Source organism: Acomys minous, assembly GCF_964271855.1.
Source record: "Acomys minous genome assembly, chromosome: 6".
NCBI classification, from domain to species: domain Eukaryota; kingdom Metazoa; phylum Chordata; class Mammalia; order Rodentia; family Muridae; genus Acomys; species Acomys minous.
The window spans coordinates 5,501,921-5,527,144 of NC_140487.1; the positions used below are offsets into that span (position 1 = coordinate 5,501,921).

Genomic DNA, 25,224 nt, shown 5'->3' on the forward strand with positions numbered 1-25,224 from the left:
TAATCACTTATAAAGCAGAGGTTTCTTACAAAAGAAAAATGTAAGTTTTTTTCTTTTAAAAAATTATTTATTTATTCACCTTTCATCCCAGTTGTAGCCCCTACCTTCTCTTCTCCCAGCCCCACCCTCCCTGCCTCTTTCCCCCACCCTCAGAAAAGGGGAGCCCCCCTCTAACAACTGACTGCAGCACATCAAATTGCATCAGGACTGAGCACATCCTCTTCCCCTGTAGCCTGGAGAGGCAGCTACACCAGCGGGAAGTGATTGAAAAGCAGGGAACAGAGCCCATGTCAGAGACAGCCCCCGCTCCCCTTGCTAGGGGATTCACATGAAGCCCAAGCTGCCCATTGGCTACATCTGTGTAGGGGGCCTAGGTTCAGTCCATGCATGGTCCTTGCTTGGTGATTCAGTCTCTCGCAACCCCAGGGCCCTGAGTGGTTGGCTCTGTTGGTCTTCTTGTGGAGCTCCTGTCCCCTCCAGGTCCTGCTATCCTTCCCCTGTCTTTTCCACGAGACTTATCGCACAGCACTTATCCCAGTGTTTGGTTGTGTCTCCTTCTGTTTCGATCTGCTGTGGGGTGGAGCTGCTCAGAGGACAGCTGTGCTAGGCTCCCGTCCGCAAGCAAAGCAGAGTGTTTTTAATAGTGTCAGGGGTTGGCTCTCTAAAATCTCACTCAGAAGGGGAAATGGAGTAGACAGAGGTTGTGGTTGAAGAGAGGAAACAAGGTAGAAAAGGGAGCACAGAAAGATGAAGGTGGAGATCAGGCCTGCGGTGAGCTGGGGCAGGAGGACAGAAGAAACTGTAGGTGAAGGCATCTCTGTGACAGGCTGGAGACCTAAGTTAGTGCAGGCTCCTAGGAGGATGTAAGGGGGACGCCAGCAGAGACTCCTAGCAAAAGGGGCCATAGAGAATGGAGAGGACTCCCCCTAACTAGACAATACTCCTAGTAGAGAGGGGAATACCAAACCCACCCACAGAAACTTTAACCCAAAATTTGCCCTGCCTACAAGATGTGCAGGGATAAACATAGAGCAGAGATGGAGGGAAGGCCCCACCAATGCCAGTGTGGTTTTCTATGGCTCCTTCACTTTGGTTAACCTTCTCTCATTGCTTCCTGATCTCCTTTGTCCCACTGCCCTATTCCTGTCGAACCTTTCAACTTTCACCATTCTTCTCTCTGTTTTCCTATGGCCTCTGTTTGTTGCTCAACTTCCTTAAGCTATCTATGCCCTCTTTCCTGTAGGTTCTCCAAGTAAAACACAGAAATATAAAGAAGTTTTAATAACAGGAGTTTGTTTAAAAGATGGGTGGGTTCTATGGATGAATATTAGTTGCCTATAAGACTATTAGAAATCTCTGATCCTAGTCTTAACAAAATATTTCCAAGAGTAGCTTGTCACTGTCTGATAAAGAATTAGGAAGGCTGTTATAGGCATTATCCAAATCTTCCAACTAGACTGCCCAGCCAAATTCAAGATTTGCACTTCTACATCATATACTGAGAATTCCTTTCCCCCTCTTTTGACTCTAATTTTATTTTATTCTTTTTTGACTTTGTTTTACCACAGACCAATTTAATTCAGTGAAATGACAAAAAAATAAAATAAAATAAAACAAGAACTTGGTGTGTCCCTCTTTATAAGTCTGTAATAGAAATCACAACACTTTTCTACCCTAACCAAACTCTTCTCTCTGGCCTATGATTTTAGTTTCAAAAGAACAAGTTTTATGTAATGCTGATTTCTTCAGTCACTTTGATAGCTGTTACTGTTGGCCACATTTCTGCAATATTTTCCATGCTATGGTAGAAGACAGACATATTTATTCTATTTTTAATATACTTGTTTTTTGAGAGTCAACAATCTTTCTGAATAAGATTTATAAGATTAAAATATATTTAGCTCCATGAAAGTGATAAATTGGTTTTTTTTTACATAGTAACAAGAAAATTGGCATTGTTTAGTGTTTTGTTTTTAACCTGAATCTGTTTTTTGCTAAACCTCTTACTTTTCCTATTTCACAGCAGTTTGCTCAATAGTGTTTAGTCATGCTATGTCAAGTCTCCACACCTGTGATCTCTCAGAATTTTGAGAAATATTGATAAGATTTTTTAAATATCAGATGTGTGCCAATTGAGTTCGTAAATAAGCTCAAGTGAATTGGTGTGTGATAAAGACAAGATGCTATTAATTAAAAGATAAGCCAAGAGAGCATGTTATTTTGTTATGATGATTTGAAAGCCCAGATGTCAACAGACTTATTTTCATCCCTGAGAGAATGTATTGGGAAATTAGCTGCAGATTGTTCAAATTTTTATGAAGCATATTTCATTCTTTTTGAAAGATGGATAAAAAGTCACGTAAAGAAATAAGCTAAGACGATCATCCTTACTTTTCAAAACATAAAGACAGGTACAGCATAGTGAAGACCTTCCAAAGGGAGAGAGAAAAGTAACTAATATGGCATGTAAGAACAGCTTTCTGCAATGCCATCTCCTACGTAAGACACCCTTAGCAGTTTTTTTCATTCATAAAACTGCTGTTGCATTGTCCTGTTTAATTAATAAAAGAATACATTTTGCTAGATACATCTATAATGCCTTTTCTTAACCTAAATCCATATAACGTTTTATGTTTTGTAGATCAGTGTGCTAATTTTTGATCAGCTGTATATCTATTACATGCTATAAAGCTTACTGTTGTTTTCGTTCTTGGTGGTGCCATCTGTCAGGAACAAACGCAAAGATGAAAACCTCATCTAGTCATAAAAGATCGCTTAATGTACCCTTTCTCAGAAGCGTGCCTATCTGAGGATAGGGGATTGATGCTCCGTATTAAAGACCATCTTTCTTACTCCATTGCAGATGGGGAACTCAAGGAGACTTCACCACGACCCACCCTCGGCCTGTGGTCAAAGTGAAACTCTTCACGGAGAGCACAGGGGTGCTGGCCCTGGAGGACAAGGAGCTGGGCAGGGTGAGTACACCTTGCACGGAGGGTCCCATGTATCACACCACGAGTGTGAGGCAGAGGAAGACTGACCAGTGTTTCTCAGGTGAAACTTGTATCAGTAACGTATTTAAAATCTGGCCAGCAAGATGGCTCAGTAGACGAAAGCACGTGAAGCCAAGCTGACCTGAGCTCAATCCCCAGAATCCACAGGGTGGATCTCTATGAAGCATGGCTGGTCATCAGACCACCATAGGCATACCGTTGCATGTGGTTGCCCCAGGCGCACACATCCACAGGCACACACAAAATAAGTTAACAAAGCCTACTTAGTGGTAATTTCCCATAAATTCATCCTTACAGCTATAATCTCTTAAGCTTAACTATGTAAGAATCAGACACTACTGCGGTATGCTCCCAGTGCCCAAGAGGTACACGTGAGCTCTGAGTCACCAGCTCCCTCTTTCCCTTCTGGCCACTGAATGTCATCCACACCAGCCCACTGGTCCATCTTGGTGAAATGTCAGTCTTGTCTAATGTTTCTGTCAAGGGTTGTGGGCCATGTTTATTTCACGAGGCCACCTGCTGTTTATATCGCTTCAGTTAGACAGATTAGGATGCCTCTAAAGGGCATTTCTCCCTTCCTTCGTCTGCCCTCCTACTGAAGTAGTCTTTCTCACATGCCTTTAACACCGTATCAGTATGTCTTCGTACACTCACTGCCTTATATCTAGAATTTACAGCCCTCTGTACTCCACATGGCATTCAAGGGCTGATCAGTCTAGTGATCACCACAGCCCACTGTGGAAGGGGATCTGCTGTCTTACGACGTAGATGTGTTCTGAGGAGTGGCGCTCTCTTCTGCTATATGAATGCGTATTACCCAGATCGGAAAACAGCTGTCACAGATATTTTCAAAAGCGTACACATATATGTGATGGATATTGAATTACATTCAGAATTTTATACACACCAAGATAGGAAAGATGTTTTCTCAAGGCTGTCCAATACAAATAGCCAAAACACTAAGAATGTAACATTTATATTCCTGATTGTGTCATGCTATGGGTAGTCTATTGTATATATATTTATGTAAAAAATATAAATGTTTAATTAATAAACACAAAACAAAAACCAAGGTGTACATATATAGAACTCTTACTTATTAGTATTTTTGGAATATGTATTATGGATGATGGCTTTTTCAGTTATAGATATGGAAGAAGATTAGCAGCATTCTGGGTTTTGGAGATTTTTCCCTCTCAGAATTGTGATTTTATTCACTTTAATCCCTCTTCTACATCTCTTACACTGTTGGAATTTTTGCATACTCAAGTTCCAGATTACGTCATCTTTGACTTTAGTACGTGCATTGGACCGATAAATTTTTCGTTCATATAATTATAAGTTCATGCATTAATCCATATGGTAAAGGAGCCAGTAGCATAATGTAGCAGATGATCATCAGAGAGAACATCTGATCTTAAAGAATCAGAGCTGCTCACCTAAACTGTGATTATATTAATTTACCTTATATTCCTATTGTAATTATTTTTCCAGTATTAAACAATAGATCTTTTAAATGTAATTATATATATATATATATAATCTGTTCAATATTTTGTCTCATTTTAAGTGATCAAGCAATATATTTAAGCAATTTTTAGGTTGGACACATGAGGAATAGATTTTGCTGTACAGTTGTAAACCTGAGACGGCACCTGCACACCCTTCCAAAACAAGATAATTTTTTATGAGTTTCTCAACTTTAGTACTGTAATATTTTTGGCAAAATACTTAGTGTTGGGTGCTGCCCTGTTCATTTTATATTCAATGTCATCTCTGTCCCTCATTCAATAAACACCAGAGCACAATAACCAGAAATGACTCAAGAAATTACCAGACGCCCCCAGAGGTCGCTCTTCTTCCTCCTTCCTCCATTCCACTGTCCCACCTGTTTTCAAGTCTGCCAGCTTCCATAGCACTCTCCTGATTCCGCCCATCCCTGAGCACCTCCACTCAGCTGACTCAGGGTACCGTCACTCACCACATGTGCTGCCGTAAGAACCTGCTCTGCCTTCTGTTGGCCACTGTGGCCCCTGTCCAGCAGCCTTTCTACTGCAGCCACTGTGCTTCCTGAAGCATCAGAAACATTCCAGATCTCTGTCCCTAAGATCCCTCAGTGTCTCTCCACGTAGTGGAGTAAACGGCCAACTCTTCATCTTAGTGCAGCTGATGGGGCTCCTCAGCATCCCTGGAGCATCAGAATCCACAGCATCTGGGTACTAGTGTGAAACGCTGGTTATCACGCCGCACTTTAGACCCGCAGAATCAGAACATGGGGAGAAGTGCATTTTAGCTGCCATTCTTGTTGACGTGGACAACTAAATCTAAAGAACCCACCTTGGTGGCCTGACCTCATCTTCCAGCTCCATCTTCTGTACCTGAAAACCACCATGCTGCTGTCACTCTTCCTTCAAATTGGGTCTTTCTTTCTTTCTTTCTCTTTCTTTCTTTCCTTCTTCTCACATGTCTGTTCCTCCTGCTTTAGAGGTGAGGTTTCTAGATGTGCCATGTCCTGAGCACACATGATGCATGAAAATAGGTGATATTCATTGCTGTAAAACAGGACAGTACTAGTTATCATCTACACATGTGTGAGGCAGGACAGTGCTAGTTATCATCTATACACTTGTCTAGGTTTTTAGATAACTCACTTCAGTTCAAAGACAACAGCTTATAGGATATAGAATCTATTGTCTAAAATATGAAGAATATACATAAGAAAAGCTTTGCTTTTATGCATAAAAGCTTTGCTTAAAACTGTGTACAATGATTGAACTTCAAAAACAAGTAACAAAGATGCAGAATGGGTGGACATCACGAGGTGCTAATTACTGCACATCTACTAAAATTGCTAACATACAGGAAAATGACCATATCAAATGTTGCTAAGTATCCAGAACAGAAACTCATGTGTTGATGGAAGTAATGCAAAGTTGTGAAGCCACATATGAAGAACTTGCTGGTCTCTTTATTTTAGTATAAACTTATCATGTGATATGACTTCTACACTGGACTTCTAGGCATATACCCAAGGCTTATGCATTTTACATTGTCACAAAAGCTGTATGTTGTTATATAAATGGGTTAATGAACTGCAATATGTCCATGCAGTGAAATACCATTCTGTACTTTAAAAAAAACAAGTTATTAATCCATGCAAACATGTAGATAAAACTTATGTCCCAAAGAATATTAAAGTATCTGATTACACTAATTACAGAAAGAAAGAAAGAAGCCGTAAGAATGGAATCCTAAGTGCCTGCTAAAAGCTGACTAATTGGGAAGTGGTTGCTATAAAGGGGTATCTGGGAGACTTTTAGAGTGATGGGCCAGTTCCATCACTGGGTATAAAGGACTAGGTTAACAGATTATATATTTGATTAAATCCAAGAAACTCTACATTATATAGAATGTACTTTCACATGTGCACATTGACCCCTGTGTGTGTGCACACCTGTGGTATCAGAGGGATTCCCATGTGGGATAGGAATTGTGTTAAAAATTAATTATATTAAAATATTTTTAAAATTCACTTAAAAGAGTGATAAGACAGAAGACTCCGCTCTAAGGCACTAAAACAGGAATAGTAGCATATAAACAGCACTCTCGTGTGGCCAGAAGTCTGGCCACTGTGGTATTCTACATCTCTTGTGTCCCACTCATACAATAATGGTGCAAACAGGCCATGCTGAGTATGCACGCCAATCTTTCCTCAAGCCCCAACACAAGCCCCGTTCATACTTGAGAAAGTTGTCAGGCAAAGCCACATATGGGACAGTGTACAGAGTGACTGGCCAGGACTCTTGAGCACTCTCAAACTTAAAGGGGGGAAACTGATACTAATAAAAAGTCAGAGAAGACTAAAAAGTCATGAATTGTAAGTGCAATGTGATGTATTGGTTTAGCTCTTGAAACAGAAATGGATACCAATTGAAAAACAGATAAAATATAATAAATATAATAGCATCTGTAGTTTAGTTGTACAGATGGGCTATTTTAAATATTTTGCTTTTTGATAACTACTAATATGTACTGTTTAGGGTTTTTTTCTTTTAGAAAACTTGGTCTAGCCAATGGTCAGAACATTCTCCACAGTTGAGTGGAGAGTGGGGTATGATTTTCACACGTACTCTGGTGCCTCATATTTGACCACGTCCCCTGGAGGGGGAGATCTGGTGACACTCAGAGGAAGGACAGCAGGTTACTAAGAAGAGACTTGATAGCCTATGAGCATATACAGGGGGAGGAAGTCCCCCTCAGGAACAGTCATAGGGGAGGGGAGTAAGGGGAAAATGGGAGGGAGGGAGGAATGGGAGGATACAAGGGATGGGATAACCATTGAGATATAACAAGAATAAATTAATAAAAAATAAAAAATAATAAAATAAAACAAATAAAATAAAATAATCTGTTAACAAAGAATTTACATTTCTAATCTTTGTAAAGAGCCCCAAACATAATAAATCAGCAGAATATATTATCAAGTTAAAAAAAAAAAGAAAAGAAAACTTAGTCAGTTGTATGTAAAACTTATCTCTACTAACTTAGCAGCTTTTTGATATTATTTAATTATTCTATAACATAAGCCTTGGTTGTAGGAAAACATAATAAAAATGTCATTGAACATTTGTTGGTAATGTGTGATTTGTGCTGCTGTTTTGTTTGTTTCAAAGAAAGAAGCTGAGAACCTAAATAAACACTGTAGGAATCCTGCAGACTCGTGGCCTTGGTTATATACGAATACAGGGTAGGAATCTTAGCCAGAAACTGATGCTGCATGCGACCCTGGTTTCTAGTATGACAAAAGGGAGCAGCAGTGATGGTGGGCCTGCAGCAGGGGAGACACGTCCACACCTCTGCCATCAATGACTTTGGAAAGTGAAGGACAGCGTTCCGTGTCATTGTGTTGTTTGTTTTCTCTTGGTGTCTGCCCGGGTAGGTTCACATCCGACTGCTATGTTCAAAAGTAACTCAATGATGAAAGCCACTGAAGAAAACATATATTCTCTTTATGCATATTATCATCAACATGTCTATGATACAGTTGTTCTCTCCTGAGGCACTCACTTAAGCACCCATAGGGTCATTTCAGCACATAAAGGAGGGTGCGTGCACTCCATTGGCTCCTTTCTATACAGATGTAGGATCTGGTCATTTTTGCCCTCCAGACTCTTTACTTTTTATCTATAAACTGATACAAGAGAAATAGGAACTAATCTCTTTGTGTTATTGGGCTCTGTTGTTTTGCTACTATTATTCCTTATTTTAAAACTTAATTCCATTTAATCCTCTTGAAGGGTGGTGTAAAGATTCTCCTTTTAAATAACAAAAGTAAAGATTGAGATTTGCTTGGAATATATATTACACCATATGCATATAAATAGAAGGAAGATAGATAGATGATAGATAGATAGATAGATAGATAGATAGATAGATAGATAGATAGATATAGATGGTGTGACAGTACAAGGGACACTGTGTAGAAGAGGAAGGTCTCTAAAAAGAGGGTGGGTAGCACAAGGATGATGAGCAGGGACAGATATTTTAGAGATGTGTCATATATAGGACACAAAATCACACACACACACATGCACACGTACACAAACAAGATATGAACACAAAGCACACGTGCTTGTAGGAGGAAGGGAGAAGAGAGACATTGGGGGATGGTGAACGGGATGTTTATGAACAAAGTATAATGATATACACATAAAAATGGCAAAGAGCGGTGAGTCCTTGTCCTTGTTTTATGACTATAGAATGTGTTCTTCATGGCAGACATGAGGGAGCTATGACCAATGTGATGAAGGCATTTGAAGGTGTTTTATGGATCAAGGTATAAGATGATTTAAAATCTCAGTATTTTAAAAGCAAGAATCCACAATTACTAAAGCTGAAATAATTTTATGTGTGATACATTTTTAGACCTTTTTGTTATTTCTATAATGATTTGATTATTTGAATGATATTAGGTGTGCTCTATTTGTGAATGAATTATATTCTTGGGTAACTGTTTAGCTTGTTGAAAGATAGTCTTAGGTACAACTATATTTTGAAAGTTCTAACTCACTACGATTTTAGTTTTAGAAATATTGATGTACAGGGCTAGAGGGTTGGCTCAACAGTTAAGAACACTGGTAGCTGTTCCAGGGGACCCAAGTTCAAGTCCCAGCACCCACACAGTGCTTCATACTGTCCATAACTTCAATCCCGGGTATCCAGTCCCTGCATGTGGTGCACATACATACATACATACATACATACATACATACATACATAATGCCCATATGCATAATTTTTAACTGAAAAAGGAAATGTTGGTTTAAAATCATTCTTGAAAAATGACCGAAAGTATATATTTTTTAATTTGTAGGAGACTTTGAAAGAATGCAAGTTCTTAGAGCAGACCTCCCAGGCCGTGCCAGTGTGCACATACTGTGGAGAGGAAGCAAGTGTGCTCCCGGTTCTTAACTGCAGCCGGGGTTAGACTGACAACTGAGAAGGGCACTGAGAAAATACCTCAGTCCATGTAGAGTGGTGAATTGACGGCTCAAAATTAAGGTGGCACCTGTCAGTTGAAGGTCCTTTTATTTGACAGAGGCTCGGCATGCAGATTTTGTTTGTGGGTGCCATATACAGATACGGAAATAGAAACAGCATATGGACATTTTTTTCATCTGAATTGATGTCCAAGTATTTACCGAGTGTGAAGGGAATACCTGGAAGCAAAGCTGGCATTTTTCTAAGGAAACATCTATGAATGTGTGTGCTAGCCGGTAAATACCCAACCAGTCGGATACCCCAATGTACATAGCTCATTACAAAATATATTTGTCTTGAAATCTTTGAAAACTAAGGCTTAGCTTACATTAATGTATAAAAAAGTGAGAATATCCCATCTACTTCTGGGCAATGCAGTTTCCACTGAGCCTTTCATATGACTATCATCCTAGGATCATATTACATAATGTATAAATATTAAATGCAACTAATTTGACAAGGTCTTTCTTGAGTACATAAGTTATTTTGGAGGATTCACAGAATTTCTTAGTTTTAGAATTATTATTATGAAGAATTTTTTTAAGCACCATTTTGCTATGTAGATGCATATCCCAGGCTAGCCTTGAACTTGAGGTCCTACTGCCTCGGTGTAAGCAAGTGCTGGGGTTGTGGGTACAAGCCACCACAAGACATTGGATTGAGCTCGCAGCTTTGGTGTTGTTTGTGCACTTCGTACCATTTCCTCTGACCCGTGAGGATTGGGAAGCATTTGCATCAGAGTTCACTTTCCTTCTTAGTGCAGCAGATTCAGAACAGGTTTTTAAAAGTAAATCTCACAATTGCCAAGAAGCTGAAATTTTATGCATCTCTTAGATAATATGCTTTGGAGATATTCCTGGAATTAAGCCTTTATTTGATAAACTTCATTTTCCACCCTATTTACAGTTCTGTGTAATGTCATTTAAAGTAGAAGTGCTCATATCCAGTGTGTGGAAATGCCACTAACTGTGGCATTTTATCAGTATAAGTACAATGTGGAAACAGTGTTGTGGGGTTGATTAGTATGTGGAAGAAAACTGTTATATTTCAAAAATGTTGCAGCCTCTTCACTTCTCAATGAAAGCTGGCTTTTATACTTGGCTTTTTCTTCAACTGTTTCCTTTGTTTGCTTTCTTGAGCATCAAACTAGACTCTCTGGGGAGTTATCAGAGGCTGTCTGAGTTTTGTTTTTGGACTTGATGAGGGAGAAACTGTATTATGGCATAGCCAAGCAGCTGCCTCTGAGAGGACAATGTTGTCGTACAAACCTAAAGTGCTGTTCAGTCTACTTCTCTATTTCCCTCTTCTTCTCTCCATGTATTGTTTGCAAGTAGTTCCTCCTTCATTATTTAGGAGCCTTAGTAATTCTTTAAAACAAAGGTATCATGATGTGTTGGAAGTCTTACCCATATCTCTGGAACATAGAGTTTAAAATACCACTCCCAACTGTCTAGTTTACATGGACCCGCTGTCAACATACAAGGAATAGATTTTTAAATGCTGATTATGTCATTAATCATTATAATCTTTCAAATAAATAACCACACAGTTAAATAGGTCTTTAAAAACTCATTTCATGCCTTTTCTTAATTCAAACAAACAAGGTTTACATTTGAGAAATTTTTTAAAGGGCCAGCACTGTATATGAGTTCAGATATCAGTAGAGAGCCACTAGTGAAATCACAGTCTTGGTATTTTCTTCAAATTTGAAAGCAAAGTTTAATATCCAATTTTATTGAAATAGCTAGTACTTGGTGACTATGGTCTTTGATATTGGATTTATATCATTTTCTGAAAAATGAAATGTGGACCTGTTACATTTCATCTGTCTAACTCAGCTCACTGTACACAGGAGACCTTTCATTTTGTTGTTTTGGAATGCGCTACCATTTTTCTGAACTGAAAAAAAAAACACACAAAAAAAAATCTATCTTTTAAAAATCCTGTATTGAGATATTTCTTAAGAGAACTCAAAAAGCAATTAATTACTGCTATAGCATCCATCCCAGTGTTGTGCCAATGTGTACATCTTGGCAGACCTGTCATTATTATTTTTTTCCAGAGTTCACATCTCCATAAGACTGACTTTACTCACAGTTTACATAATATCTTCTGCCAATAAGAAAGCTCACCTGCAGGAAGGAAGCGTCCAGCTTTATCTCACCAAGGTCTATGGCCAAAGTGTATGGTGTCTTCAGCTATAGGCTCTTAACGTCACGTTCTATTGGGCAACCAAGATCAATAGCAGTGGCCTGCGTCGTTTAGGGTCCACCTGGACCTCCCTGTCCAACTACCTGTAGAGGGTATCCCGTGCTTGACACTGGAAGTTCTGTTTAATAGCCTATGGTTTGGGGGGAGGAGCATTAATCCTGCCTGTTCCCACTCCCAGGCCCCATATAGAGTATCTCTGGTCAAACACTTTAAAAAAATAAGTTTGGGAAATGTTTCTATACGGATTTTCTATTCCATTTTGGGTATTCCCACCCTTGCATCTGCTATGTCTGCCTACCCATCTCCCATATCCTCCCTTCCGCCTTCATACCGTAACCTGTATTGTGTTCTGGGCTCTGCCTTTGGGCCTTTGGGCCTTCTCCATTCCCACACATGCACATCTATCCAGTGGCCCCTGTCTAGTTTTCTGGCTTTTATTGGGATTCCAAGTTTATGTTGCTTGTTTATTCATTTTGATCTTGGAAAGATTCGTATATTGTTTACATGTCAACTACTAGATTATAGATACAAATATTTTCTTCTAGTCTTTACTTGTCTTTTATAATCTATAATTTGCTACAAAAAAAACCAGAATTTCTTTTGTTAAAGTCCACTCTATAAATTTTCTTCCTTTATGACTTATGCTCATAATGCTATATCTAAGACATTTTTGCCAAACTCAGACTCAGAATTCATTGATTTCTTCTGAAAGTTTTAGTGCTTTCAGATTTAACTCTTTGAATTTTGGGTTGATTCATAATTAATTTATAATCAAGAGCTACGTAAAGATTTAAGAACCATATTTCTCAATACAAATCACCAATCTACATAAATGTGGAAAAGGCATTCACTTAATGCCCATATTGAAAAATCAGTTGTCTCCATTTCTGGGAGTCTTTTTCTGGATTCTGTGTTCTATTTTTCTGTTTCTCTATATTGATGCCAATACAGTGCTGTCATGGTGAGATTAGCTTTGTAATTAATGTAGAAATCAGGTAATTAGCATCTCCCAACTTTGAAATAGAACCTCCTCTCCACTCCCTTGTCTCTGCTGTAATTATTTCAGATACTTTGATCTGCCTTATAAATTTTAGAATAAGTTGATACATTCTGTCTGAGACCCTTCCTCCATTCCGGAACAATGGTTACATTCACACAATAATCAGGAAAAAGGTGGATACAGTATATTCTTTTTTTCTCTTTCTTTTTTGACTTTAATTTTAATTCATTATAATTTATTCATATTACATCCAGATTGTTATTCTTGCCCTTGTGCCTTCCCATTCCCACCCTCCCTCCCTATTCCCCTCTCCTAGAATTCTGACAGAAGGGGACCACCTTCCCCACCATATGACCACAGCCTATCAGGTCTCATCCAGATAGCCTGCTTCCTCTTCCTAATGTGCCCGCAGGGTATCCTCACCAAGGAGAAGTGATCAAATCAGGGGCAGCAGAGTTCATGTCAGAGGCAGTCCCCACTCTCCCTACAATCCTGGAAAATAAACTGTCCATTGGCTAGATCTGAACAGGGGGTCTAGGTTTGCTGCATGTATCATCCTTGGTTCGTGCAACAGTTTGTGCAGGACCCCTGAGTCCAGATCCACCTGCCTTGATGGTCTCCTTGTGGGGCTCCTGAACCCTGTGAGTCCTCTCATCCCCCCCCCCATTCTTCCACACTATTCTCAATGCTACACCCAGAGTCCAGCAGAGAGTCCAGGCTTCTGTCCCGATCCCCCACTGGGTGGAGTCTATCAGAGGACATCTATGTTGGGCTAATATCCACTTATAAGTGAGTATACACCATGCATGTCTTTCTGGGTCTGGGTTACCTCACTCAGGATGATCATTTCTAGTTCCATTCATTTGCCTGCAAATTTCAAGATTTCCTTGTTTTTAATAGCTGAGTAGTATTCCATTGTGTAAATGTACCACAGTTTCTTTATCCATTCTTTGGTTAAGGGACTAATTTGTTTCCAGATTCTGGCTATTACAACTAAAACTTCTATGAACATAATTGAGAAAATATCCTTGTATGGTGGGCTATCTTTCGGGTATATGCTTAGGAGTCGTATAACTGCATTTTGAGGTAGAACTATTCCCAGTTTTCTGAGAAAGCACCAGAGTGATTCCCCTGACTATTAGTGCTTTTTATTTAAAAATGGAATATTCTTCATCCTAAAGAGAAAGAAATCTTATCATTTCCAACAACAGGGATGAATCTAGAAAATGTTACAGCTCAGTGAAATATGCCAATCTAGAGAGACAAATACAGTATCCTACCCCTTGTTTATGCAAGCTTAAAGTCAGACTTGGAACAGAATAGATGGTGGCTTGATTTTGCATCGAATGAAGAGGTGCAAGTCAAGTGGCACAAGTTTTTAGTCGTGCAGGATGAGTGACTTTTGGCGATCTATTTCGCATCTCAATAACTGTAGTTAGTAATGGTTCTAATGTGATAAATCTTAAAATCGCTCACCACGGGAACACAAAGTATCTGTTAATAATATAAAATTATCATATCTTATAAAATGGACATGCAACTTCTGTTTGATGATTCTACTGGATGAGAACATGCAGCTTGGCTGCCGCACATCAGCAAAACCTGTGTCCTTTGATGTGCAGCTAGCTCACTTTTCTGTGTAGCTTGAAGGCCAGAAAGACAGTCTTTTAAAAGGTACAAGATTCAGATCTGTTGGAGGTTTTTTCCCAGCATAAAATGAACAACTTGAAACTTACACATGACATCAGTTCTGGAACAGAGTCTCCCACAGTAGCTGTGAGCACGTGAAAGGACACAAGCCTTCTGTGCTTGCTCTCGGGGTCTTCTTCCCTGCCTCCTGTTCCCTTTCTGGACTCTACCTTAGCATCTTATCTCATACCACTTTGTATTAATTCTGTTTCCTTAACCTAGCAGTCCTCAGTTTTCCTTCCCAGTTGTTTGCATGAGCTCCTGACTCTTCTGACCCTACCTTTAAAACGGTAGATTGGTAGTTTTCATTAGTCTTATTTTATCATATTTCAGCTGTGACTTTTAGCCCCTGCATAGACTTCACTGAACAATAAAAGTTCTCTGACACCTTTCGGAGTGGCAGTTAGTTTTTAATAAAAAATACTGGCAGCAATCTATAGTCTGTAAATGCATTAGTCAACCCTAGAATACTTTGTTCCATTGTATGCCTCACACTTTTTGAGTTTAAGGATGGCGGTATCCATATTTTGTTGCTAACCTGCTCTTCCATTTAGCGTCATGTTGCAGATACACAGCAATCAACTTGGCTCTAAGAAATTTTATCACACTTAATACCCAAATGGTGAGAACAAAGCCAAGCACATTCATGCAGTGTTTGCGAAATAATTAAAGGGGTGATGCATTAGGCTAAGGAAGAGATGCGAAGCTGAAAGTGTGTGATATTGTCTTGGAATAACCTTCCTTAGCTCTTCCTTTCACTTCAGTGTCAAGTTATTTACATAACAAGATAATGACCAGCTTTTTAGGGTAATGTGAAAATTAATTTAAATTTCATAAATCATTCTGCAGCACTCTAAAAGGGTCTTATAAGTGGCAGGCATTACTATAACCAGGCTAGTTGGGTTTTTTTAAAGCATAATAAAGCTGCTCATGCAGTGCCCATGATGGAAACTGTATCTGTAAGTGTATGCAAAGGTCACGGCCATTCATAATTGATGGCTAAGGGGAATAGATCAAAAGTAATCAGAATGCTTTCCTGTCTAGATTGCTTTTAAAAACATAGATGTCTCTATGATCGGATACAGTATTTCTTCCAAAGAGAAGTGTAAAATCAATACTTTTCAGGCAATAAAAATAATGTATAAAAAAGAAAAAGCCCAATATTCTTAATTGAACGATGAAAAATAGAGTCACTGACAAGCTTGATTACATCTTTCAGAATATGTTAAAAAAGCTTTGAATTGAAGAAATAATCTTTGATAATTTGGCACTACAGAACATGAAAATTGTTAGAAGTATGTGTGATGACTCTTGTTATTTCAGCTTTTTATTTTTTAATATTTGCATTTATTACAATAAAAGTTTAAAATTTTGCTTTAATTACAATTATGACTAAAGTACAAGATAAAACAGTATATCTGAAACATTTAATACAGGCACAGCCCTTTAAGAACATAGCAGGAAGGTCTGGAGAGATGGTTCAATAATAAAGAGCAGCACTTGCAGTTCTCGGCAGCCACATGGTTGCTTTCAACTTCCTGTGACTCCAGCTCAGTAGGCTCCAAAGCCTTTTTCTGGTCTCTGAAGGCTCCTGAACACATATGGTTCACTAAACTCACTCAGGCTCACACACATACACATTTTATATTTATATCTTTCTTAAAGTAAAATAATATGACAGAAATAAACACACATTGGTAAGCAGATATAGTTGGTAATAGAAATCTGCATACAAAGATACCGTTTAATCCGTGAGGGTTTCTTTTCCCAGTCAAAATTCAGCTTTCATTGTTTATTAGTTTTTTTCTTTCTTTTTTATACACTTTTTTATTACATTTTATTAATTTATTCCTATTACATCTCAATTGTTATCCCATCCCTTGTATCCTCCCATTCCTCCCTCCCTCCCATTTTCCCCTTACTCCCCTCCTCTATGACTGTGACTGAGGGGGACTTCCTCCTTCTGTATATGCGCATAGGGTATCAAGTCTCTTTTTGGTAGCCTGCTATCCTTCCTCTGAGTGCCACCATGCCTCCCCATCTAGGGGACATAGTGCTGGCGAGGATGTGGACAGAGAGGAACACTCCTTCATTGCTGGTGGGAATGCAAACTAGTGCAGCCATTGTGGAAATCTATCTGGCGCTATCTCAGAAAACTGGGAATAAGGGTTCCTCAAGACCCAGCTATTCCACTCCTTGGAATATACCCAGAAGGTGCTCCAGCACACAAGGACATATGCTCAACCATGTTCATAGCAGCCTTATTCATAATAGCCAGAACATGGAAACAGCCTAAGTGTCCCTCAGTAGAAGAATAGATAAAGAAACTGTGCTACATTTACACTATGGAATACTACTCTGTGGGAAAGATTAAGCTTTGTCACAGGTGGAAGCAGTCTTGGCGGGCTTTACCCTTGGGGCACACCATAAATACCTTGTGAGAGACTGTTTGGAGCCTTCCAGGGCTTGGAATTCAGGAAGCCTACCTGGGAACCCCACCGTGGCTATTGTTTTCCTAATTGACCCTCGAAGGGAGGAGGAGACCGCCCTTTGCATGTGACTGAGAAGGTGGTGAGGAAAAAAACAAGAGGTTGAGAGAAGGTGAGCAAGGCGCGGAAAGAGGAAGGGACCGGACCAGCTCGTGGGACAGAGACACCTAAGGACCCGTCCTGCCGACGGATTCCAGGAGGTTTACTCTTCTGTCCCTTTAATCTTTTTTTCCTTCTTGTATATGCTAGTTGGGTTGTATAATAAAGTTTAATTGTTAATAAACAGAGCCAACACTACTCAGCTATTAAAAACAAGGAATTCCTGAAGTTTGTTAATTTCTTATTTTGCAGTAACAAATTATTAAAAATGTAGTGACTTTAAACAAGCTATGTTCTTCACCATGTAAGTTAAAATTTATATTGGCAAGTTTTTATCAACTTGATACAGACCAGAACCATATGGTGAGTTGGAACTTCAGCTGAGGAGTATGCTCCATCAGACTGGCCTGTAGGCATGACTGGGGTCGCTTTCTTGATTAATGGTTGGTGCTGGGGGACACAGCACACGGTGGGGATGGCACCACTGAGCAGACGGTGCTGGATGGAAAAGAAGCTGAGGCTGACGAATCCATAAAAGAATCAGTAAGCACCTTTCTTCTGTGCTTCCCAGCTCTGCTCACATTGAGTTCCTGACCTGACCAAACGATAGCATGAGACGCTGAAGTGTAAGCTGCCATGCCGATCCTTTCCTTCCCAGGTTGTTTTTGGTCATGATGTTTGTTACAGCAACAAAAAGGCAAATTATAACAAAGGTCATAAAGTTAAGATGCCCTGTGGGCTGGGTCAGGGTGTCTAGTTTACATCCCTTTAGAAGGGAATGCTACCTGCAGCTAGCTCCTTCTCTGTCTTTTGGAGGCTCTCGGCATCCTCTGGCTTTTGGCCTTCTTCCATTTCCGAAGCCAGCAATGAGTGGCCAAGCCTCTACCATTCACACGTCCAACTCTGACCCCCTTTCCTGTCACATATAGATCCCCTATGGAATACCTGGGAGATGGTTGGGTTGGTATAGTCCTTGCTTTGCAAGCATGAGAACCTGAGTTTTCCCACCTAGCACCTGGGCAGGTCAGTGAGCACAGAATCCCAGCACTGCAGTGGCAGGGATGGCCAGCTAGTCTGGTCCAATCTGTGAGACTCAGAATTGCTGAGAGATCCTATTTGAATAAATAGATGAAGATGGAGAATGACTATTGGAAGACACCTCAAACTGACCTCTACATGCAGGTACACAAGCACACAGTGCACCTAAACACATATGTACACACACACACACACACACACACACACACACACACACACACACACACACACGAGCACACTGCACACACCAGAATACACACAATCCCTTTGGCGAGTACATTAGCCCCTCCTGGATAAATGGAACAATGTCCTAATTAACAAACACCCTTAATTTTTGAAACCCTAACTCCCTTTTGTCCTGTAACATGGCAGTTTAGATGATGGTCCCAGGCATCTTAGCAAAGTTAATATTCTCCTTATCAACTCCCAGAAAGGGAAAGATGACAGTTTCATATGTGAGCTGTCAGTTTTTTGTTTTACATACTTTGATAAAATTATTCCCTTTAGATTTTCAGTTTTGTTTCTATACATCTGTGTTTGGGAAAACCATACTTAAGCAAAACAACAACAACAACTACTACTACTACTTGCTGAGTGTTATAATAGAAACCCAAAGGACCACAGTTAAAATGATTTTGACATTTCAAGTAATGATCTAACTCACTTGATATGATGGGATACACCTTTAATCCCATCACTCAGGAGATCTGCAGAGATAGGCAGATTTCAAGGCCACCCAGTGATACACGGAGAGATCCTATTTTGAAAAAAATAAACAACAGCAACAAAACTGCTCAAAATCACATATTGTACATTTCTGTAAAGTAAAATTTAATCACTCCATTCCCCTTCTCTCCTTTTCTCCCTCCAGTCCCCTATGAACACATACACATTGCACATACATACGTATTATTTACATATAATATGTAACATACATATATTACTACTTAAGTATAATAATATACTTATAATATATAAAATAATAATAATTGCTAATAAGTATATGCCTAAATATATAACTATAACCTGTTCAGTCTTTTTAGTGTTGCTTGTATGTGTATGAATTTTAGGGATGACCACTTGGCGTTGAATAGCCAACTAGGAGGCTCATCTCTGGAGACCACTCCTCACAGCTACTAATTCCTTTCCTTTTCTTTCCCTTCCTTTTCTTTCCTATCTCTTCCTCTTCTTTCCCAGCCTTTAGTGAAGCCCTTTCTAGCGTATATGCATGAACTGGACTTACAGTCACATATAAGATCATCTGGGTTTTGGCTCTTACTTAGCACAATGCTCTCTACACCCACCCATGTTGTTCCAAATGACAACACGTCTTTCTTTTTAATATGCTGAATTCCATTGGGTACGCCACTAATACTCACATTCATTAGTTTTCAATTTCTAAAAATAACAAAAATAGTAATGTGAAGAGATGCATAAGCTAATGACCCTCACCATGGTGAGCAGTTACGTCGATATATCAAAAGATCACACTGCATACCTTAAATGCACTTTCAGTCAAAATGAAAAAATAAAATGACTTAAGGCTTCTGTCGTAGTCATCTTTGTACTGCAGACCGGTTCTGTAGCTACCACACAGGAGCCCCGTGCTCCCCACCTGCTAAATGCTTGTTCCCACAGGAGACCATTATTCAGTACCTGTATATCAGAAAAAAAATAGGGAATCGCTTTTCACACCTTATATTTCTTTTCGTGCCCAATTCTCCATATCCTATTGTGGAAGTAACAAAGCTCTTCATTTCTATTATTTGACAAGCTAATGGCAAGAAAGAATATATAATTAGAACAATACCAGTTTCCTTTTTAATTTATTTTTCAGGTTTCCAGTCCTGGGCATTGAGCCAGACTCAATGGTACATGCTAAATACCTGCTCTGCCATTGAACTGCACCTCCAGCCCCAATACTCTCCTTTCTAAACATTCTCTTTTGTTATTTCCAAAACCAGTTTTTCTTGTAAAACAATAATAAATGAACCGATATAGGAGGCAGGAACTGTTCCCTGATATGCAAAGTACACATATGGTAAGAGATCAGGCATTTGATCGGGTCCATATTTTAACCTTATGGATTGTTTCTAACCTTTAAAATTAAAACAAAATAAAACAACAAAAAAATAACTGGATTTAGCCCAAAGGCAATAAGGTTTACAGAGACTTTGTGTTAACCATTCAGTATACAAAAGATCATTTCATTAGCCAGAATGAACAGGTGTTTTGTTTGTTTGTTTCAACTAAGTAGGACAGGAAGCCCTGATATTAAATCGAAGGAGAAATCATTTAGACTAAGTGACCTTGAGTGCATTAAACACTGGAAAATGTTACCAATTCAGGATGCTGGTTTTTCTAAAACAAAAACAAAAACAAAAACAAAACAAAACAAAATAAAAAACATCAACTTCATCTACTCCACACAATAGGAGCCCTGATAATTGAGAAAATACGCTCACAGTTAATCTCTGCTAAGTACTGTTTATGAGCTGAAGGAAATTCATGTAGTCCTTGTACAATATATACTGTCTCCAGGTCCTAAACTCACAGCAAGGTACTTGAAAGGTTCACAGGCAACAGATACCATATACTAAAGTATTTAGTGCCTGTTGAACCTAAAATGTTAAGAGATATAGACCTCACTTATCTGGAGAGAAGATCCATTAGGCATTTTCTCTGATTCTCCTTGTTTCAAGCATATCTCTGGGAAGAAAAAAAAAAAAAGCAAAAACTGAGCATGACCTGTCTTGACATCGTGTTTAGTCCCTTCTGGGTGTGCTTCAGAGATGCATTTCTAACACCACTCTCTCTGTAGCCAGATACAAGAGTCCTTAACTATACATAAATCCTCTCTGTGCTACATTGAGCTGCAAAGCGGGCATTTTTCTTGAATTGAGAGTGAGAGAATTTGATTTCCTTACTTCCTTGCTTAGAAACATCTTTGGCTTGTGTCTTACCTACAGGATATGGATAGCCTAGATTCCTGAGCAAAACACTAGTCTTCCCTTTGGGTCTGTCAGTAGATACCAGCTTCATCTTGCCTGCACAGCCTTCCTGCTTGTCATGTCCTTGTCCCCCACCTTTGTAACAGCATCCTTTAGCAGAAATAGTCACATCTAACTTACCTGATCTTGCCCACTTGAATGAAAGACTTGAATAAAGTCTTTCTCATATCTCTGAGATAATATGTCCCCTAAAGCCATCACTTGATCTCTTTTAGACTGAGCTTTCCAGTGACTTCGACAGCTCTGCTACTCAGCCAGCCAGCTTGCTTCTTGGGCCCTGCCACACTTAGCTTCTTGATGGCCATTTGATCATAATTAGTTTTTACTAGTTACTATCCCTGGCAATATTCCCCCCGTAGGATGTGGTATATCACATTCTTGATGAATGAGTTTTCACTGGGGTCACAAACAGGAATGTAGGTGGGATTGTTTATGGGAAGCCCATCACTGAAAAGCCCACCCTACCATGGGTGAGGATTGCTGAGCTGGCAGCTCCACGGTCCTAGAGTTGTTTTCTATCCTAAGCTCTGCTGTATAGCTGTTTCCGTCAGCGTGGACATAGCCATTCCCCACCTCTGGACATGTGGGGGTGCCCGCAGGGAGATTGAACTGAGGAGGGAAGACTCATCCCAGATGTGGCTGGCACCGTCCCATGGGCAAGGGTCCTGGAAGTTTCAGAGGCTCAGTCCGTTGTCACAGCAACGAGCACAGCAGCAGGCAGGTGGAGGAATAGCCAAGTGCTGCACTTCGACCTGCAAGCAAAGAGAACTCCTTTGTTCTTTCCATGTGTATGTTTTCCTTCATGGATATGTGCGCACAGCATGTACAACTTGGTACTCACAAAGACCAGGATAGGATTGTGATCCATTGGAACTTACATTACAGCTGTTTGTGAGGTGCTTGGAACTAAACCCATGTCCTCTTTTAGAATACCAAATGCTCTTAACCACTAAACCAACTCTTCAGCACCTTCTTCTAAGACCTTGCCTTCTAGCTAGAATTATTTAGTCCTAACTTTCCTATTCCTTAAAAAAATTGGTCAGGCTTGGTAGAGTGTTTGTGTAACATACAAGCTCTCCAGAATGGCTTAAAGTAGGCATGCCTGCTACCCCAGCGCTGCGGAGAGAGAGGACGGAAGGTAAGAAATTCAGTGTCATAGCAATCAGCTTGATTATTGATCAGCCAGCCCGGGATACAGAATACACTGTCTCAAAACAGCAGCGATGTTACACAGGGGCTTCTCCTTAACTTTTGAGGACACAGTGATTTAGTATGGCATGAGTAGCAATGAGTGTCTACTCTACACACTGCCTGAAGCTATCTTGATAACAAGCCACGTTAGCTGAGGCTACGTCTAGGTGACAAGGGAACAAAACAGCTGACCAACCAACTTTAAGAAGGACATGGTCCCTGTGGCCTTGGTAAGAATGTCAAGCGTCACAATTGTGAGCTTTTGCCTAGGTCCCGCTGTGATAGGCTCCAACACAGCCCACTTCTACTTCTCGTCTTCTACCTGTGTCTGCTTTGTCACACTCTCATGTTCTTTCAAACTCCCAAATAAAACAGAGTTGTGTATGAGAAAGTTCTGAGAAATTGCTGTAATTTTTTATCTAAATCCTCTGCCTTCTAGCTTTTTTCATTCAGTGGTGTGTGTGTGTGTGTGTGTGTGTGTGTGTGTGTGTGTGTGTGTGTGTGTGTGCTGTAGTCACAAAGTGTAATTAATCAGCTAAAAAAACAGATGAACATGCATGGCTCTTTGTGTGTGTGTGTGTGTGTGTGTGTGTGTGTGTGTGTGTGTGTGTGTGTGTGTGTCTTTCTTTAATCCTGGTATCTGAATAGACAAGAAAGGTTGGAAGGACAGTGTTAGTGGATTCTAAGAGAATCGTCTTGATGAGCCCCATTTACTACAATGCACGGTTATGACATTTGGTTTTTAACTCTGAACTCATCTTGTATATTAAATATGACAGTTTTTTTAGGCTTTAAAAAATCTTGTGTTCTTAATCACATTTTTTTTAGCAAAATTACAAGTCATGTTGCCATTTACTGTGAGGAAGATATGTTGCCTTTAAGACAAGACACCATAACATTTTTGTGTCATGTTAACTGGCAAGACATTTAAAGTGTGAGTGGCAAAAAAAAAATACCCCAGAAGCATATATATATATATATATATATATATATATATATATATATATATATAAAGGTTAAAAGAAATAAATCTATCTTAACCCTCTTAGTCCACTGAGACATGCTGCACTGTTTGTTCATGCCATTAGCTGGAAGCTTTACACTCCGGTACAAAAGAACCAGGAAGGATGGCGCTCTGCTGCCCCTCTGCTCACTAGCAGTGGTTCTCTGGAGAAAGCACTGGTCTCAGTGGAGTTGCCGGAGCTTCTACCTACCAGATAGTTCCATTTCCAGCACCGCAGCCACCACCCCTCCCTCACCCAATACTCATTTCCACTCAGGGGGAAAGGCACTGAGTCATCACATCCAGCCGAATGTCTGTGTCGGGGTTGGATAGAGCTCAAGGAAGCCTGTTACTAACCTCCATGCTGCTGCCACACCCTTTCTTCCCACCCTGCCCTTGCACAAATCTATTCTGCGACAAGAGTACTAAAAGGAAAGCCCTAATTTCCTCTTTAAAAGATGAAAAAAACAAGAAGCGCCTGTCCAGGAAGAGTGACAAGAAGAGTGATGAAATCCAACCAGCAGGCTCTGTGAAGACGGCTTCTACAGGAAGTGGTCAAGACCTCACTTAGGCTGCTACTCTGCCCTATATTCCTTGTGGCCCTCGGAGCTCTCTACACCTGGGGAGCCCCTTCCTTGTAATATCCATGGCAGAGTCCCACAGAGGAACATATTTCCTGTTAACTAAATTCAGAAATCCAAGGACTATTGCAGGCTAGTGTTAAGACAGCTCAGAGACAATTCGCCAGGAAAATTTTCTTTGAGACACATATTTCCTATGTTTGACGTCACTTTTATGCATGACAGTGATAACCTTTAACCATTAACCCATTTGTCCTAAAGGATGGAGCTGTAAGCCCAGAATGAAGTCCTTTTACCTCTAGTCCTGTGTGTGGCTTTGGTTCTGTTTGTATTGTTTTTTTAGGCAAGGCCTTGGTGTTGTAGACCTGTCTGGCCTGAAATTCACTAGGTAGCCCTGGCTGACCTTCAACTTGGATATGATCCTCCTGCCTCTGCCTCTTGCATACCGGTATTATAGATCTTGGCCAATATTCCCAGCCATGTCTACTTTTGTAATCACTACTTTCTGTGGATCTTGGAATGAAATCCCAGGCTCTGTCCATGCCTGGCAAGGACTCGAGTGCTGAGCCAATCACAGCAGCCAGTTTATTTCTGACAAAAGAGCTAAGACAATCCAATAAGGAAAGGATCGCTCAATCAACAGAGTCAGGAGTGGATGTGACACAAGCAATATTTTTTTTATGACTGAATAAAAGATTCAAACTGATGGTAATAAATATGTCACAAGATTAACAAAGTAGTCAGTATCTGACTGCTTGATCTGGGGACAGAGTAGCAGTAGGGACAGTGATGTTGTTTACCAGCGCTGGCAGTTCTGAGGATCAAAAGCCCTGGGCTTCTTGATGCCAGTGAGCCACCCACGTGCCTACATATCTCTCTGTTCCTCACAAGTTGGACAAGAGTTAGTCACTGGAGAGCACACTGAACGATATCAGTCATAAGTACCTGTCAGAAAGACAAACTGTGACTGAGATGATAACACCGAGTTTGTGGGTTTATCTCTAATCTGTGCTTTCACTACAAGGAGTTATTTTGAGGCACTGTTTTGTAATCGATGGAACTTTTGGCAAAGAAAGTATTCCCTTCTTGCATGAAAATTTTAAAATCAGGATGTTTTTCTATAATTGCAGAATAATTAAAAGTGAATAAGATTTAAAGGTCGCATAAGCTAAATTAATGTTTTAAGAAAGGGAGAGCGGGAATATGGGAAAGCCTTCTAGATGTGCTGGGAACATTACGATGACACTTTGCACTTTGCCTTAGTATCTTGTATTTTAATCTCCATTTACTTGATTATGGTATTTCTTTGTCCACGCATTTGAGCCAAAAGCTATCCACATTTTTTAACTCATTCAGCA

At 39.9% G+C, this 25,224-nt stretch overlaps 1 protein-coding gene across 23 annotated transcripts in view; it reads left to right on the plus strand.

Moving 5' to 3' along the window:
• CADPS2 (calcium dependent secretion activator 2) overlaps positions 1–25,224 on the plus strand; it is a 506,252-nt gene that overhangs the window by 268,384 nt on the left and 212,644 nt on the right. For all 23 annotated transcript variants that reach the window (XM_084784337.1, XM_084784356.1, XM_084784338.1 and 20 more), the window contains exon 7: positions 2,864–2,975. In XM_084784337.1, the coding sequence (XP_084640463.1) occupies positions 2,864–2,975 (112 nt within the window). The remainder of the gene's footprint in view (positions 1–2,863; positions 2,976–25,224) is intronic.